The sequence below is a fragment of the Lissotriton vulgaris genome, unplaced genomic scaffold, assembly GCF_964263255.1.
Source record: "Lissotriton vulgaris unplaced genomic scaffold, aLisVul1.2 SCAFFOLD_911, whole genome shotgun sequence".
Classification (NCBI taxonomy): Eukaryota; Metazoa; Chordata; class Amphibia; order Caudata; family Salamandridae; genus Lissotriton; species Lissotriton vulgaris.
In genome coordinates, this window is record NW_028247209.1 from 174,781 (window position 1) to 190,333 (window position 15,553).

Sequence of the window (15,553 nt, forward strand, 5' to 3'; positions counted from 1 at the left end):
GCCAGTTTCTTCACCTGTATAGGAAATTTCGAGGCTACTCAATTGGTCAGCACATGGGCAACGCCAATCTGTCCAGCCCATGTCACTGTCAGCCGAGTCCTTTTGAGGCTAGAGACTTGAATCTGGTAGGCAAAGTGCAGGCTGCCAATGGCACCAGTCCTCCCTGTCCCCTTTGCCTGATGGAACAGCCTCCAAGCTGATTTACCTTGCTGTTCTCAATGCAAAAGTATCCCATGGGAGGCAGCATCCAAAACTTTCTTCCAGGGTGGTGATCCATCACATCCAACAGAGGGTCCCTCTAAATCTCTCCGCATCAATATGCCCTACCCTTTCTTTCTGCCCTGCCACACTTTTCTCCCACACCAGAGCGACTCTTGAAGGAGTACCTGTCCATTCTAATTCAAGAGGAGTGAGCCACTGAGAGGGTGCTAGACTCCTAAATAGTGATGGGGTGTTATTCTCACTATTTCCTTGCCCTTGCAGAAGGATAGAGGCCTTCTGCCAATATTAGATGTTTGCCCTCGAAATGCCTTCCTGCGCAAGGACAAGTTCAGAATACTCGTGCTAGCTCAGATTCTGTTTGCCCTTGACCCGGGTAACTGGATGATATCCTTGCACCTGCAGGATACCTATTTTCATACACCCATCCTACAGTCCCACAGATGTTACCTGCCGTTCAAGGTAAGTCAGGAGGATTTTCAATTTACCATGACCCTTTTCATCCTCACCAGTGTCCCTCGGATGGTCACGAAAGTGATATTGGTGGTCACTGCCCATGTTCAGGTGTTGGAGATTCCAGTCTTTCTCTACATTTATGACTGACTGCTAAAGGCAGGCTTGCCACTGTCAGTGTAGTCCACCTCCAAACAACTGTGAAGCTCCTGACATTGTTGGGCTTGTCGATCAATGAGCCAAAACCACATCTGACTCCTTCACAGAGGCTTAACTTCATAGGCTCTTTCTTGCATACAGTTCAGTTCAGGCCCTTCCTCTGTTAAAAGTTCAGGACATTTGTACTATGATCATGATGTTTCAGCCTTGATCTTGCATCATGGTGAGAGCAGCTCTGAAGCATGTTGGTCCTTTAGCCCCCTGCATCATCCTTTTCAACTATGTCGGGTGGTATATACGGGTTCTGCAATGTATACTCAAGTTCCAGTGGGGCCCAACACTAATGAAACTTGCATATGATATTAAGATTTTGGAGGAAATGGTACACGATCTGCTGTGGTGGCTTATCGACCGCAATTGGACCAGCCGCAGGCCGCACTCAGTTTCCCTTCCAAAGCTGAAGTTAAATATGGATGCTTCGCTGCTGGGTTGGGGGGGCCATTTGGGAGAGGTGGCGGTTAAAGGGATCAGAGATCCAGCAGAAATCTGCCTCCATATCAGTCTGTTGGGGTTGCGGGCTATTTGTCCAGCATTCAAGGCCTTCCTGGGGTGTATCAAAGGGACGCTGGTGCAGGTTTTTGTGGATAACACCACCGCCTTGTGTTATTGCACCAAGTGGGGCTAAAGGGGTGCGGTGCGAGGAGGCTTTGCTCTTCCAGTGTTGGCTGCAACATCTGGACATTTCCTTGGTTGCAAATCACCTGGCAGGATTCTTGAATGCCTCTGTGTACACGCTCAGCCATCGGCATCTGGCAGATGCCAAATGGTGTCTGCATCCCAAGGTGACACAGGGCATCTCCTAGCGGTAGGGCAAACCATGGCTAGATCTTTTTACCACCGTCAAGAATATGCAGTGTCAAAAACGTTTTTACTGTGGAATTTCCACAGAGGTGCATTTCAACTGGAATAGAGCATCGGGTCTCATGTATGCCTTCCCACACTTGCCTCTCCTGCCACAAGTTCTGACAAAAAATTAACAATGGCTGGGCCGAAGTCATCTTAGCTGTATGGATCAGGAGAGTATGGAGCTTCTGAACATAAGCACCTGCCCTCTTTTTAGTTTACCAGTACAGAAGAATCGTCTTTCGCAGCAGCAGGGCAGGGTTCTTGACCCGAACCTGTGGAATTTACACCTCCGTGTGTGAAAGTTGAGCACCAGCCGTTGACTTTAATTGATCTGCCACCTGAAGATGTGGATGTCATCCTTGCTGCTAAGCAACCTTCCATGAAGTTCATTTATGCTGAGCACTGGGACAGATTTATGGCCTGGTTTGGAGTACGCAAGAGAGACCCTTCACAAGCCAAACTATTGAATGCATTATTTTTGTTGTCTTTGGCCCAGGAAAGCGGTGTCTATTAAAGTTTGTCAGCCCTTTCCGCCATTTTGTCTGACCAGATCAACCATTCGTGTTGAAAGACCAGTTGGAATGCATTTATTAAGGGTTTGACCCACATAGTCCCTCTCAATCCGTTTGGTATTCCACAGTGGGACCTTAACTTGGCCTTTTCATTCCTCATGTGTATGTTCTTTTCAAGCTGATGCACAGCTTATCTTTGCATCTTCTGACTGTAAAGACTTTGTTCTTTATTCTAATCACTTCAGTTTATTGTGTGAGTGAACTTCAGGCACTGCTAGAACAACCACCCATGCCACTTTTTTTCCTGGAAAGACTGGTGCTCAGGTCTCGGCAGCCTTCTTGCCAAAAGGTGTGACTCCTTTCCAAATTGGGCAATCCATCACTCTCCCAGTGTTCTTTGACCCTCCCTACCCCTTGAAAAACTGACAAAATCCATCAGCTGGACTCCAAATGAGCTTTAAGCTTTTACATTGATTGGACCAAGGACAGTCCGATAGATGATTAGCTTTTTGTGGGGTTCTTCAGGTCGAAGAAAGGGAAAGCTGTGCAGAAGAGACCTCCGTAGAGGGGGCTAGCCCTCTGCATTAAGATTTGCTATGCATTCGCCAGCAAGTAGCCTCCAGAAGAAACGAGAAACTATTCCATCAAGGCTAAGGCTGCAACTGCGTTGGCATGTGGGTTGCGTGTTCTTGACATCTGCCAATCTAGGACGCAGGTGTTGGTGGACGCTACTGCCATGACGCCCAGCTTTGGTAGGAAGGACATTTTGCCTTTTCAATCCTGCAAGACTTTTTGTTCTAATTCCAATCCACAGACCCCCACCTTTAGGATGTACTGCTTTATTATCTACTTTAAAGGTGAAGAATCTGTGGTTAGAAATATCTATCAGAAGAACAGGTTACTTAACTTTAGTAACACTCTTTCTGGTAGATACTCTAACTTCAGATTCCTCACTGCCCTCCAGCCTCCCTGTTTCGTGCCTCTTTTTGACATTTAAAAAGATCCTAAGTTAGAGATCCGAACACTGGAGCTGACAATTGAGTTCTAATCTGCATGTTAACGTGCAGAAAGAGTGCAGCAAGAAAGTGACCTGGGGTGCACAGGTCGCACATTTGAGGTGGTACAGAACCAGAGTGGAGCTGTGTGGCATGCTGGTTATTGTCCTGAAAAGCTTCCGGATTCTGCAGGTGAGGAATCTGCAGTTAGAGTAGCATTCAGAAAATGTGTTTCCTTAGGTAAGTAATTTGTTCATTTGACTATGTAGAGAAAAAAGCCCCTCTTATTTTTGTGTATTTTAAATCTATTATTCCCGATAATATCTTTTTGAATTTTTGAAGCTAAATAGTAATTTTTGGGTGGAACTTTCTTTCCTGTTCTTTAGCAACAACAACCTGTAATGGTGATAGTCTGTTCAGGTGTGTGGATTCGGGGGCATGTGTCCCAATGTCGTACCGATGTGATCTTGAAGATGATTGTGGCGACGGTAGCGATGAACATCAGTGCGGTAAGTTCATTGAGTATGAAATTGAATCAGTTTGCATTTTTTCTTTGTTTCTGACACTGCAGTCTTGACTCGTAAATGGGGTTTTGGATTTTTATGTGAGCAAGAGCTGTACTACATGCTTTTTAGATACAGACCGAAATTACACCATTTCCAGACATTCAAAGTCTTTATGGTTCCATTTTACACTTTATAGCACCAGGTGGAGCATGTGTATCATGACTATCCCCAGCGATAAAGCATTGAGTCATATATTATTATACAGTGTAGAGCTGTATAATTTTGGCTGCTCAAAACAAATAACAAAATTACACCTGATCTATACATTAACAGCCCTCCCAGCAACAACGTTCACATTTTTCTGTACCTGGGTTCATTTAATAAAGTCCTGTGACTTTTCTAAGTACTCGGGCATACTCTAGTTCCAAGCTTTGCAGAGTTGATTCTAACCACACAGTGAACTGCAGAGCGAAAGGAGTTGCCCAAGTGCGATTTTAAGTTGAGTGCTTACTATGTAAACACTTTCACTCAAACCCTCTACACCTTGCTCAGTTTGCAGCAGCACTCTGTTCAAAATTAGGAACCTCAAATATTTTAGAGTGAGAGACATTTTTCTGACAGTTGTTGTCTATAGAGGCCCCACCGAGAAGGTTCATCTTAGAATTGATGTCTTTTACTTATGGTGATTGTGGTAGGCTCAATTTTTGGGTCCTAAAATTTAGAATGACCTGCCACTGGCTATACATAGCTTTCCAAGCCACCTCTCATTCAAAAAGTTCTTTAAAACTTCTAATCAATCAAATTGTGAGTCTTGTTTCATTACATTATACATGTCTCCTTTTTCACATCTATTTTTGACGTACAACTGCAATGACAATGGATAAAATATTGCTGTAGGGTGTGGCTTGGGTAGCGATGGAGTTAGACACATTTTTCCGTGTCTCTGAACCCCCACTAGTCTTTCAAGCTGAAATACAGCACTGGAGTGAATCTACTCAGCTCCTAAGGGAGTCTCTATTCCCCAGCACCTTCTGGCATTAGGAGGAAGAGATCGACTCTTGCTACTGGGCCCCCGGGCAGAGGCTGCACCTCTATGCCGGACCTCGCGGTGCCAGATTCGTCACAACACTCCCTTTCCCGCTGATATGGTGCCCTGGCTCCCATGTTGCCTGGAGGCCTCAGAATTGATTGTGCAGCACACAGACAAATAGAACGCTGCCCAGCTAATGACGCTGTACAAACCTGTGAGCCACCATAGCGCCTCTATGCCGGACCTCGCGGTGCCAGATCCGTCACAACACTCCCTTCCCCTCTGATATGGTGCCCTGGCTCCCATGTTGCCTGGAGGCCTCAGAATTGATTGTGCAGCACACAGACAAATAGAACGCTGCCCAGCTAATGACGCTGTACAAACCTGTGAGCCACCATACATTGCACTGTGGGGCCCTTGATGCTCAGCTGCATAACCTTGTGGATCGGGGTGGGTCATTGGATAGAAGATGGTCCTCTGACTCCGGCCCTTCTACCTCTTCCTTCCCACCACATTGTCCGGTGCTGACTGGATCTATTCGTGTGACGCCTCTCTCGCCTGGAGTTGATCCTCCGGCAGCGGCTTCCCACACCATAGTGCTCCTTCCCCAGCTGCAGTGCCCCAACCCACCCTGTCATGCCATTGGTTAAATCTGTGAAAGACCCATCCAGTGGGCAACCCAGGGACAACCCGATAATCTCCTTGTGGCAGCAAACTTCTGAGACAACAATGGACTCCTCTTATACCCCCAGGGATACTTCTGGGGACGCTTCTTCTACGCCTATCACTCAGGCTTACATGGACAACTTTCTACAGGAGCTTAGGTCTGAAACTGGCTCCCTTAAATCTGAGGTTAAGACCTGCGTTCATGAGCTTAAGCATGAAGTTGGTGAACTGGACGGGCGAGTGGATGATTTGGAGAATACTGTTGACGCTCGCTCAGACTATCAAGAAGCTCTATTACTCTGGGTTACAACTCTGGAGGAGCAACAGATGGCATTGCAACTGAAACAGGAGGACTTTGAAAACAGGAACAGCAGGAATAACTTCCCCATCATATAGAGACCTCGAGTGACGGAGGGCATGGATATTATAGCCTTCACTACCGACCTCCTGTCGCTGGAAGGATAGGCTGGTGTGAAGGAGCGTGCTTACTGAGTGAAGAGCCATGTTTTGAGTCCTCTTCTGAATTATACACCTCCCCAATCTGGAGAGAGCCTCCTCACCAGCCCCTTCGACCTCTGGCTCAGTTTAGACACAGTAACCAGGAGGGAGGCGGAGTGCGGCACCCTCTGAGACTTATTTGAGGAAAAATTATTAAGACCTTTGCCCAATGCAAATAGGATTTTCATGTTCCCTAATCGGCCAGACTACAATACTACAAATGGCAACACTGATTGACTGACAGGATACTGACTTGCTAACTCGGGACCAGATCGAGCGAGAGCAGAGAGCGGAGCGTGCAGTGTGAGCAGAGCTGCGTCGTAGTGCTTAGGGGTGGTGCCTCAGACAGCAGCACCAGCAGCAGCGGTCCGGCCGGTTGCAGCTGATGGTGGTGCAGGTGGTGATCACAGTCTGCAGCGGCTGTGGCGCTACAAGATGTGAAGGAGTAGAGGTGGAATAATGCGAAGTAGAGACGCGGCGGGAGCATCACGGGGCCCCTGTTGATTCCTGTGGGCGAAGCCTGCCGAGGTTAGTCTTGACCCTCGGATCATCTAGTAACTCCCTCTTCCGCAGGCATAGTCCCCCGCCGCTCCCCTGTTGGTCTATGGTGTTTCCAACTCCTACTCCCTAGCTCAACACCACCCTCCTCCTTTCACCCTCACCCGTTTGTGCTATAGTGCTACAGTGCTATAGTGCATGTTGTTCCTGTTTCCTCTTGACTGTGTTGCTCACACTGAATGGTCTGAGGTTAGTCTTGGCTGCACTAGCTTGTATTGAATTACCGAATTGCTGAACTGCAGCTGCTGTACTTGCTAGCCTAGTTGGCTCCAGCACTAGTTACCCTAGTTCAGCTCTGCTCTGCTGTAATGTCGACCTGCCCTGCCCGGTTTTGTTCCCTCCAGCACCATCACCCCACCGTTATCCCTGCAAACACTTTTACACTGACCATACTGACCTCTTGTTGAGGCCCTTGCATATACCTCACGCAGTATACCATACTCTGCCCCTGCTCCACTGTAGACCTGGTTAAGGTGGCAGGGTCACAAGGTTCATAAGGCAGGTTATTGTGGGCAGGGAGGAAAAGGGGGAAAGAACAGGGGGTGTCCAAGCCTGTAGTTAACAGTGTGAATCCAGTGTGAATCAAGGATTCAGCAGAAGCAGAACAGTTCCTTATTTGCAACGCAGCCTAACATGCAGAGTGATGAGATATGGGAGAACAAGAAAGGCGTTTGCGTCACTGAAGCAAAAAAAAACTAAAGCGCCTGGCACTAGTGGTATAAGGAGCTGCAGCGAATATTACCAAACAATTGGTTCCTGCATCCCTGCCGCACTCAGTCCTCCTCTCCATGGACCAGACCCTGACAGTAACAGGGATCGCCCTCTTTTGTCGAGCCTTAACCTTTTTGATGCTCATGACGAGCTGAGCTCGTAATAACTGCTGTGGAACGCCCACACTGGGCTAATTCCCCTCCTGTGCGGGGCGTTCCATTGAGTGGGCGGAGTCATGATGAGCTCAGCTCGCCACGCGCATCGAGCGCTGTGCGCGGCCCCTCTCTCTCCCCCCCCCCCCCCCCACACCGGGGGGGAATTAGCCCCGCAGCACAGGGGTTATGACTTCGCAATCACTCTCTATCTTGAACTACTTCAAGAAAGTACCTTGAAGGGTTAAGCACTCCCCTCTTATTCAAGTTTTGGAGGCGCCTACGGCCAGCAATTTCCAACAAATAATAGAGGCAACTGTCCACATGCCGCCAATTAATTAAACTATATCACCATTGGTCATCCCCAGTGTAAGATCATCTGTGGACGATCAGAAAATGCCTCTGTTGCACCCCTCGGGGGCCCTCTCGTCTATCCAGCATTCTCTATTTTGTTAGCCATCTCCCCCCCCCCTCCCCCAGGAATGTCACATACTGCGCTTCTCAAACAATCACTCTTGGACCCAAACCATCTGGCCAAAACTTAATGTTTTGTCACAACAAACCGACATCCCTATGACCACATTACCACAACATTCGTCTCCAAGTGCTTTACTTACACAAAAAAATCAAACACCAAGCTTTGACGTGTTTAGCCCTCTTGCAGCTCAATGGTATAGACCACTGAAGGGGAACATTAAACCGCTTCTGCCTCAAATGCCTTACAGTAACAGCTACCGCTCTCACAAAGCACCAAAAAGAAACTGACCTAAATGACCAATCTTTACTGGATCTATCTTTCTTTTCAAAGACTCAGACAAACTACCTAATCTGAAATCAGAACCCGACTCACTGGTCGACCCCCCCACCTTTATGTTGAATATTTGGCCACAACTGCTGCAAACCTTTCAAACTACAGTCACGCATTAAACTACCATTCAGACAAAGTGGACATGCAAGTCGACCTTTTGAACACCTTAGCTCGGTTTACAGCAGGTATCGACAACAAGTTAGGGAATCTAAATAACCTAATAAGGGCTCAATCATCTTCAAACCTGGTCCAGTCAGTTTGCTGTTGTTTACCCATCATTGACAGCCTCTCCGCACTTCCAGCTTTCTTAAACTGTGTCTTAGATGAAGACAAACAACTGTCAGGAGGTAGTGTCATCAAGCGCCAGGGCCACTTAAAGTGTACAGATTCAAGTCCCGTCAAAATAACCGACAACACTCCAACGTAGTGGTCGACGGGTTTCCAGAGAGAATAGAGGCAAAACCTTCTGTAGCATCAAATTTGCATCATAAGGATCAAGGGTTGACACCGCCAGCCAAGCCTATACCACCCCTGCCGTTGAGCCTCCAAATTGTGGCTCAACCACTTCAGTCGACCGTGCTTATGAAGAGTTGGAACCTAAGCCACCCACACCGGCCCTACCTTACTCAAAGACAAACCCTCAACCACTCCATCCTCTCAGTAAGAGAGGGAGAAAACGCCAACGTAAACAAAGAAACAAGCTAACAATAAAATGTACAGCTGAACCCCTTAAATTGTTCCCATTGTCTAAAACCTTGGATAATAAACACGTTTCAAGTTTTACTATGCTAAAACAGGATCAACAGACCATCACTGCTCTCCCAATATCAAATGTGCAGCAGCCTACTCCTGTACAGCACCAGGTTCAATATGCTTTTCCCTCTTGTTTAAGAGGGCCCCAACTAAATCGTCACGAAGTCGCGGCTGCTGAAAAAGCAATAGTCTTTAATTGGCATGGACAAAGCAACTGGTCAATTACAAGTAGGGAAAACAAACTTGGCAACAGAAATGACTACTCACACTGGATCTGAACTTTAAAAGGACAGATTATTACACCACTCTGAGGCCCTTAATGTTCTGAGTAAGATTGTGGCAGACACCAGAATTGGATGATTATAGGAAAGGGTTACAAGAAATAATGGGCTTAGACTCAGTGAATTCTATTCCCTGGCTTAAACATATTAAAACATGATTTTCTATCTTAGGCCTCCAACAGTTATGGGAGTATCCCGAAAGGCTACCACATAATATAAAAATCATGGTGAAAAATGTTTTTTGGTCCTTCATAAATAACCAATTAGTCAATGGGAACAGATGTGGGACTCTAGTGAACAACTTTTTAACTTTTAAGGACGAACCCCTTTTTGAGGTCTTCCTCGACGAAGTTGAGCCCCCCCCTAGCAAAAACCCTATTTTTGAAGTTTAGGTATGGTAACCTTATGACCAACTACATTAAGGAATATTGGTCTAGGAAAAAAATGATGAAACCCCTGTAGCAAGTAGAAATTGCTTAATGTGTGAAGGAAATTACAAGGAGGATGAGGTTCACATATTGTTTTTTTGTCAAGCATATTCCAAAGCCAGGAAAAAATTGATCAAACCCTTATGTAACATTCTGGGAATTAGGTCATGTAATCTGGCATATAGAATAATTAAGTCCGATACTTCTCAGATCATTGTTTTTAGTGTCAGCAGATTCCTTCATTCTGTTTATTTTGCCAGGATCAAAATAGGTCTAAAACTGTAATTACAAATGCATTACCACCTACTCGCACGATCCAATGGTAGCATATCCAACCATGCAGGCATGTGTTATTTATCCTATTCACTGTGTCAAATTTTAAATCATTGTACTTTAGTAAAACTGGCATGTTTTCTTTTTTATTATGTATATATTTGTGCAATCTTTTATGGCAATTGCCGAAATAAAGAAATAATGAAATGAAATGACTACTCACACTCAATCTTATCCTCATTCTTACCTTCAGACTGTTCCATCAAGCCCCAGAGATAACCACTCAAAATTAACCTTCAAGCACACACAAAAGCCACCTGAGGACTCCTTGATAAGTCTGCAAGAGTTCCGAGATGATCCTTTGCCTAAATTAGGAATAGTTCCTGGCTTCTTAACCAAAATTTTTTTTTTACCTGACTCGGGTCCTCATCAACAAAGTGCCGCCAGTGATCTCAAGTACTCCAAAATTCTTCTTGCTCCTGAATATAAATCAAAAGGCCATCATGACGTCCTTAACAGAGCAAATATCATCAAACTACTGAAAGGAGTAAAGGGACTTGATACACAGGCATCTGAAGACATCGAAGACATCGAATACATCGAATTTCTCCCGCCAAGAGGGTCGCAACCCTCTGAAGAAACTTTGATGGCATTTAAATCTACTACCTGGGCTCGAGCCTTCCTAGCCTGTAAAGATATTTTTCTGTCATGGGGAATCAAATTCTACCCACACCTTAATCCAGGCTACCCTACAGCACTAGCCAAGCAATCAGCTACTCATACAAGTGTTCGTCGGACCCTGAATGGTGATAGAAACAAACCATACTTAATCTTAAAAAATGCAGTAGGTGACGCATCTTTAACAGAAAGCTCATGGACTACACCTTCGAATCTCCATGAAGTTCAAAACTGGGGGTGGCTGCCAGCCGGTTTGTCCCGTAAAAACTCAGTCTGACCACCTGGCCAACACCCCCCAAAATGTAATCCACTGGAGGCTGTCAAACCTAGCGTTCCTCAGCTCCAACCTACAAACCTCCAGCTGCAGTTTATCGTCTATCTCTGTGTTTGTGGAACATTAGTGGTCTTCATCATAAAATGATCTCATTGGAGACCCGACATTTTATTTTTAGTCATGACCTAATCGCCCTCCAGGAAACATGGGCCACCCACAGCTGCCCCATTGTAGGATTAATCGAATATTGGAAACCTGCTGTTAGAGATTGTAATTATGGACGCCCCAAGGGGGGCTTGTCCATCTACATCTCATGCAGTCTAAATGGCCCAACAGAGTTATTAAACTTCGAGGAGCACTGGTTGCTTGGAGTTAAAATCAGCTTGTGGAGACAACAGTGATCCCTTCTGCTTCTTAATGTTTATAATAATCCAAGTGCACGAATAAAAAGGGCTCACTTAAACCGTCTGCTTAAAACTCTGTGTGACTTGGCTGTGGACATTCCTCTTGCTGACTGCCTGCTCACCGGGGACTTCAACACCAATCTTTTTCAGGGAAATCCATCAGATTTTGGAGGTCTTCTACCACGGCCATCGCTGGCATTGAGGTTTAGTTTAAACTCCCAAATCAGTCACATTGCGACTTAGGAGAGCTCTGTGTGTTGCAACATTACAGCGCTAGTTTCTTCGTAATGAACGGTAGTTTCACACAGGACATTCCCCCATTTGTGGACAAATGGTCGAAAGTCCTCTTACTTAGACTATATCATCTGCAACTTAGCCCTATTCTCATACTTGGAAGTATATAGTATCATAGCTCAATCAGAGAGCGACCACCGCCCACAAGTCGTCACTGTCAACATAATCCCAGCTTATCACAATTCTGCTCCAATAACCTACAAGGGAGTTCACTCTGAAAACTTGAAACATTTAAGATGGAATGACGACATCAGCATTAACATCATGAAGGAATGTTTGTCCCTTACACTAGGTGGCCCCCCTTTGACAGCCTCTCCCATTGTTGATTAGTCAAATTTCTGTTCTCATTTGTTAAATCTTTTTCCAACTCACTCGCCCTCTCATACGGTTTCTCGCAGCACCCAGTTTCCCATTTCAAGACAAACCATGGTACTAAAGAAGATCAGAAATACCGCCCTACAGGCAATTAGGAAGCACCCAGGTTCTAATAATCGACTGAATGACTATAAAATTGCTCAGGCACACCAAAAGGATAAACAATCTCACCTTGACCAATTTTGGTGTAAACTTCTCTGGGAAAAGTAAAAATCGTGACTCAAGAAAATTTTGGGCATTAATGAATAGACAAATCAACGGACCAACTAGTCAGGGGAGTGCAAACATTGCAGAGGCAGATTGGGTCACATTTCTGACTGACCATTTTAGGGCCAATGGAGGAGCAGATCCTACAGCAATAAACAACCCTACACTGATCAAAGATGGTCCTACGGAGTGCCAGGACTGTTCTCACGAGCTGACGAAACCTCACTGCGAGACATTCGCCATTACTCAAGCAAGGCTGACTAAAATATTATCAAAAGCAAGACCAGAAGGAGCGTCAGGTCCAAACGGCCTGCCACAAGTCCTGTTTAAAACAAATATCCCCCTCTGGTCTCAACAACTAGCAACCCTCTTCAATGTCACACTGAGTAGTTCAATTATACTGGACTCCTGGCGAGGTGCAATAATCCACCCAATCTACAAGTCTGGCTCCCACTCGTCCCCAAATAACTACAGGTTGATAGCCCTACTGGAAAATGAGGCAAAGTACTTTGCGAGTATCTTACTCAAAGAACTGCGCTCCTGGGCAGACCAGAAAGGCCTGATCCCCAAAAAAATCAAACCGACTTCACTGCAAACTCGGGCACTATGTCTAACTTAATGGCATTATCAATACTTATCGATAAAGCACTTATCTCATCCAAGGTGTTTTTGTGTTGCTTTGTTGATTTTAAAGCTGCTTTTGACCGGGTCCCTAGGACAGCACTGTGGGCGAAGCTAATGAAATGGGGAATCCCGGTCAGACTAGGGGCCATTGTCCAATTTCATACTAACACCTGGATACAAGTTAAGCTTGGCACCGGCTGACATCTGTCTCAAAAAATCACAACGACAAGAGGAGTGAAACAGGGGTGTGTGCTAGCTCTTTTGCTCTTTAACTTGTTCATCCCCGACCTTTCAGCAGAATTAGATACGATAAACAGCCATCCACCTAAGATTGGTGGTGTCCAGTTAAGCAACCTTCTGTACGCCGATGATCTTATCCTTTTCATTCTCACTTGAGTAGGGCTGCAAGGACTGTTAACTAAACTACATAGTTATACTGTTACGAACAACCAACAGGTTAACTTGACCCCTTGCAGGCTCATGACGGCCGGGGGTCATCATGAGTCACTGTGGGCGTGTGCTCACGACGGCTGGGGGCCGTCTGAATCCCTCCCACTATGTAAATCCCCTGCACAGCCCGTAAATTTGCCACGCATGCAAGGGGTTAAAGAAAACCCAAGTAGTCATATTTGGCAGAAAACACTACGAAGGTGGTGGCTGGACGTATAACCACTCTGGACTGGTAGTAGGAAAATTCTGCAAATACCTGGGAATTCATTTTGATTCCAGGGGCACCCATGCCAAACATCGCAGCAACATATCAATAAAAGCCATGGCTCTCCAAGTGAATCTTTCAAAACTATCTAAAAAATTGACGGACCGAGCCTAACTCCAATGTTGAAAGTCATTAAAGCCAAAATTGGCCCCACATTGTCATATGCATTGAAATTTCTCGGAGTAAACTGAGTACAACATTAAATCAACAAGTGACTAGGATCTATAAAAGAGTTTTTCATATGCCAAAATCCGCTTCTGCCGCACAGATACGATTAGAATTTGGCCTTTTATACTTCGAAATCTTAAGCGCAGGTGCTTATTGAAATCTGTGCCATAAGTTAAGGCAGGCTGGAGCTGGGTCCCTTGAATCACTGTTGTGGTCAGACATTAGCCTTAATAACCCAGGTGGGTCCTATAGTCAGTTCTTCCATGAATGCGTTCAGCAACTATCAGCAAGCGATCTCTGGAATCTTAACCCTAGTAACATAGTTTTTAAAACGAGTATCAAGAAGTGCATCCGTATGTGGATTCATAATACCGACAAAGCTCTTTTTGCCAAACGCAAGCATACATGGGCAGTAAGCAACTGTTACCAGCTGGCTTCTCTTCCGTCATACCTGCCCTGCACATATCCCCTGCACTTAAAATTGTGGTTTATGACACTTAGATTGGGGGAATGGCATTTTCTGAAACATTTACCTCTTTGGCGTCGTACATCAGTGTAGGGGCTGTGAGGACCTGGTGGAGTCCCTGGAGCATGTTGTATGCCTCTGCCCTGCATTGCTGACCCAGCGCAGACTAAAACCGAGGCCAGAGTGGAACAGATTGGGAGTCCGGTCCTGTAGGCAGGCAGTTATCATGGCATTGAACCCAGAGAACACAGCTTTAAACATAAACCTCACAATCTTTATTCACCGTGCATACCGCAAACTCAACCAGCAAACTGCAGGCCCGGCAACAATCTCGAGGAAGTGCACAGGTGACTAAAACAATAGCACACCCATGAAGCTCTATTTTCTTATAACCTGTGTTCACTGCCCCTGTAATACTATGGAACGCGATCCCGAATACTCGATACTGACTATCTACAGCTGTCAGCTGCTTCACTGAACTGTTCTTATCTTTTGGGTCTCTCTGCAACTCAGTGTCTTACTTGTAGTTTTTAGCAGCAACATTCACTCTTTTTAGGGCTCGCCTGGCGTTGCAGCGCGAAGCGCTGCTGCCAGCGAGCCTTATTGTCGTTGTCTTCCCTGCCGAAGTGGCGCAGACCGGTGCACGTGCAGACACCGGTCTGTGAGCGTGCGAGCCGCAGGGAACGCCAACGTGCAAGTTCATGGCATCACGCTCCTGCCCTCCCGCGTCTCTTCCAAGGCGCGCTCCAGGCCGACTTGTTTGGGTTGTAGTCGTCAGAGAAGGATGAAAGCACGGGCGCGAAGCGGGCCGTCAGACGCCGCACGTCCCGCACCGTGGTCATGGAGAGTAAGGGCGGGCTCCACTGCAGGCTCCAGAGCGACGTCAGTTAGGTTGTATTTCACCCTTGTTAGTCGTGCAGTGCTTTTATATGATGGTTCTTTTTGTTTTTGTTAGGCATGGGGAGATTAAGTGATTTGCTCAGAATCACAGGACGTTGAGCGTTGGTGCCGAGACTGGAACCTGGTTCCCCCAGATTTAAAGTCAACTGCCTTCCAACATTTCGACACACCGACTACATCTTTGTTCCCGTGACGTAGGAGGGTGTGGTTCTACTTGTTTAGTTAGGAACGTTTATGTGTAGCGGTTAGGTACATCAGCATTGCGTAGTGATCTGCACGAAAGGTACACAGGTGAAAACTTGACAGTCATGGATGGCATCGTTGTACATGGCATGTCTTCAGTGTGCTGTTGTCAACTGCATTAACGTTGGCGCAGATGAAGCAATTTAAAACTGATTTTGGCCGTGTTTTAGAAGCTGCAATACTTCTGAAATCACTGTTTGATGAGTGCTCGAATGTGGTTGTTTTAGCCAAAGGGATCAAATGCTAAAGTTCGTCTTTTGAAGGGTTCATCCTAATAGTTAACTAATGACGTGCTTT

At 46.0% G+C, this 15,553-nt stretch overlaps 1 protein-coding gene across 1 annotated transcript in view; it reads left to right on the forward strand.

Moving 5' to 3' along the window:
• The window catches only part of SORL1 (sortilin related receptor 1), a 607,546-nt gene that overhangs the window by 161,384 nt on the left and 430,609 nt on the right, over nt 1-15,553 (forward strand). Inside the window, exon 12 of the mRNA XM_086949665.1 lies at nt 3,631-3,753. Coding sequence (XP_086805791.1) covers nt 3,631-3,753 — 123 coding nt within the window. The remainder of the gene's footprint in view (nt 1-3,630; nt 3,754-15,553) is intronic.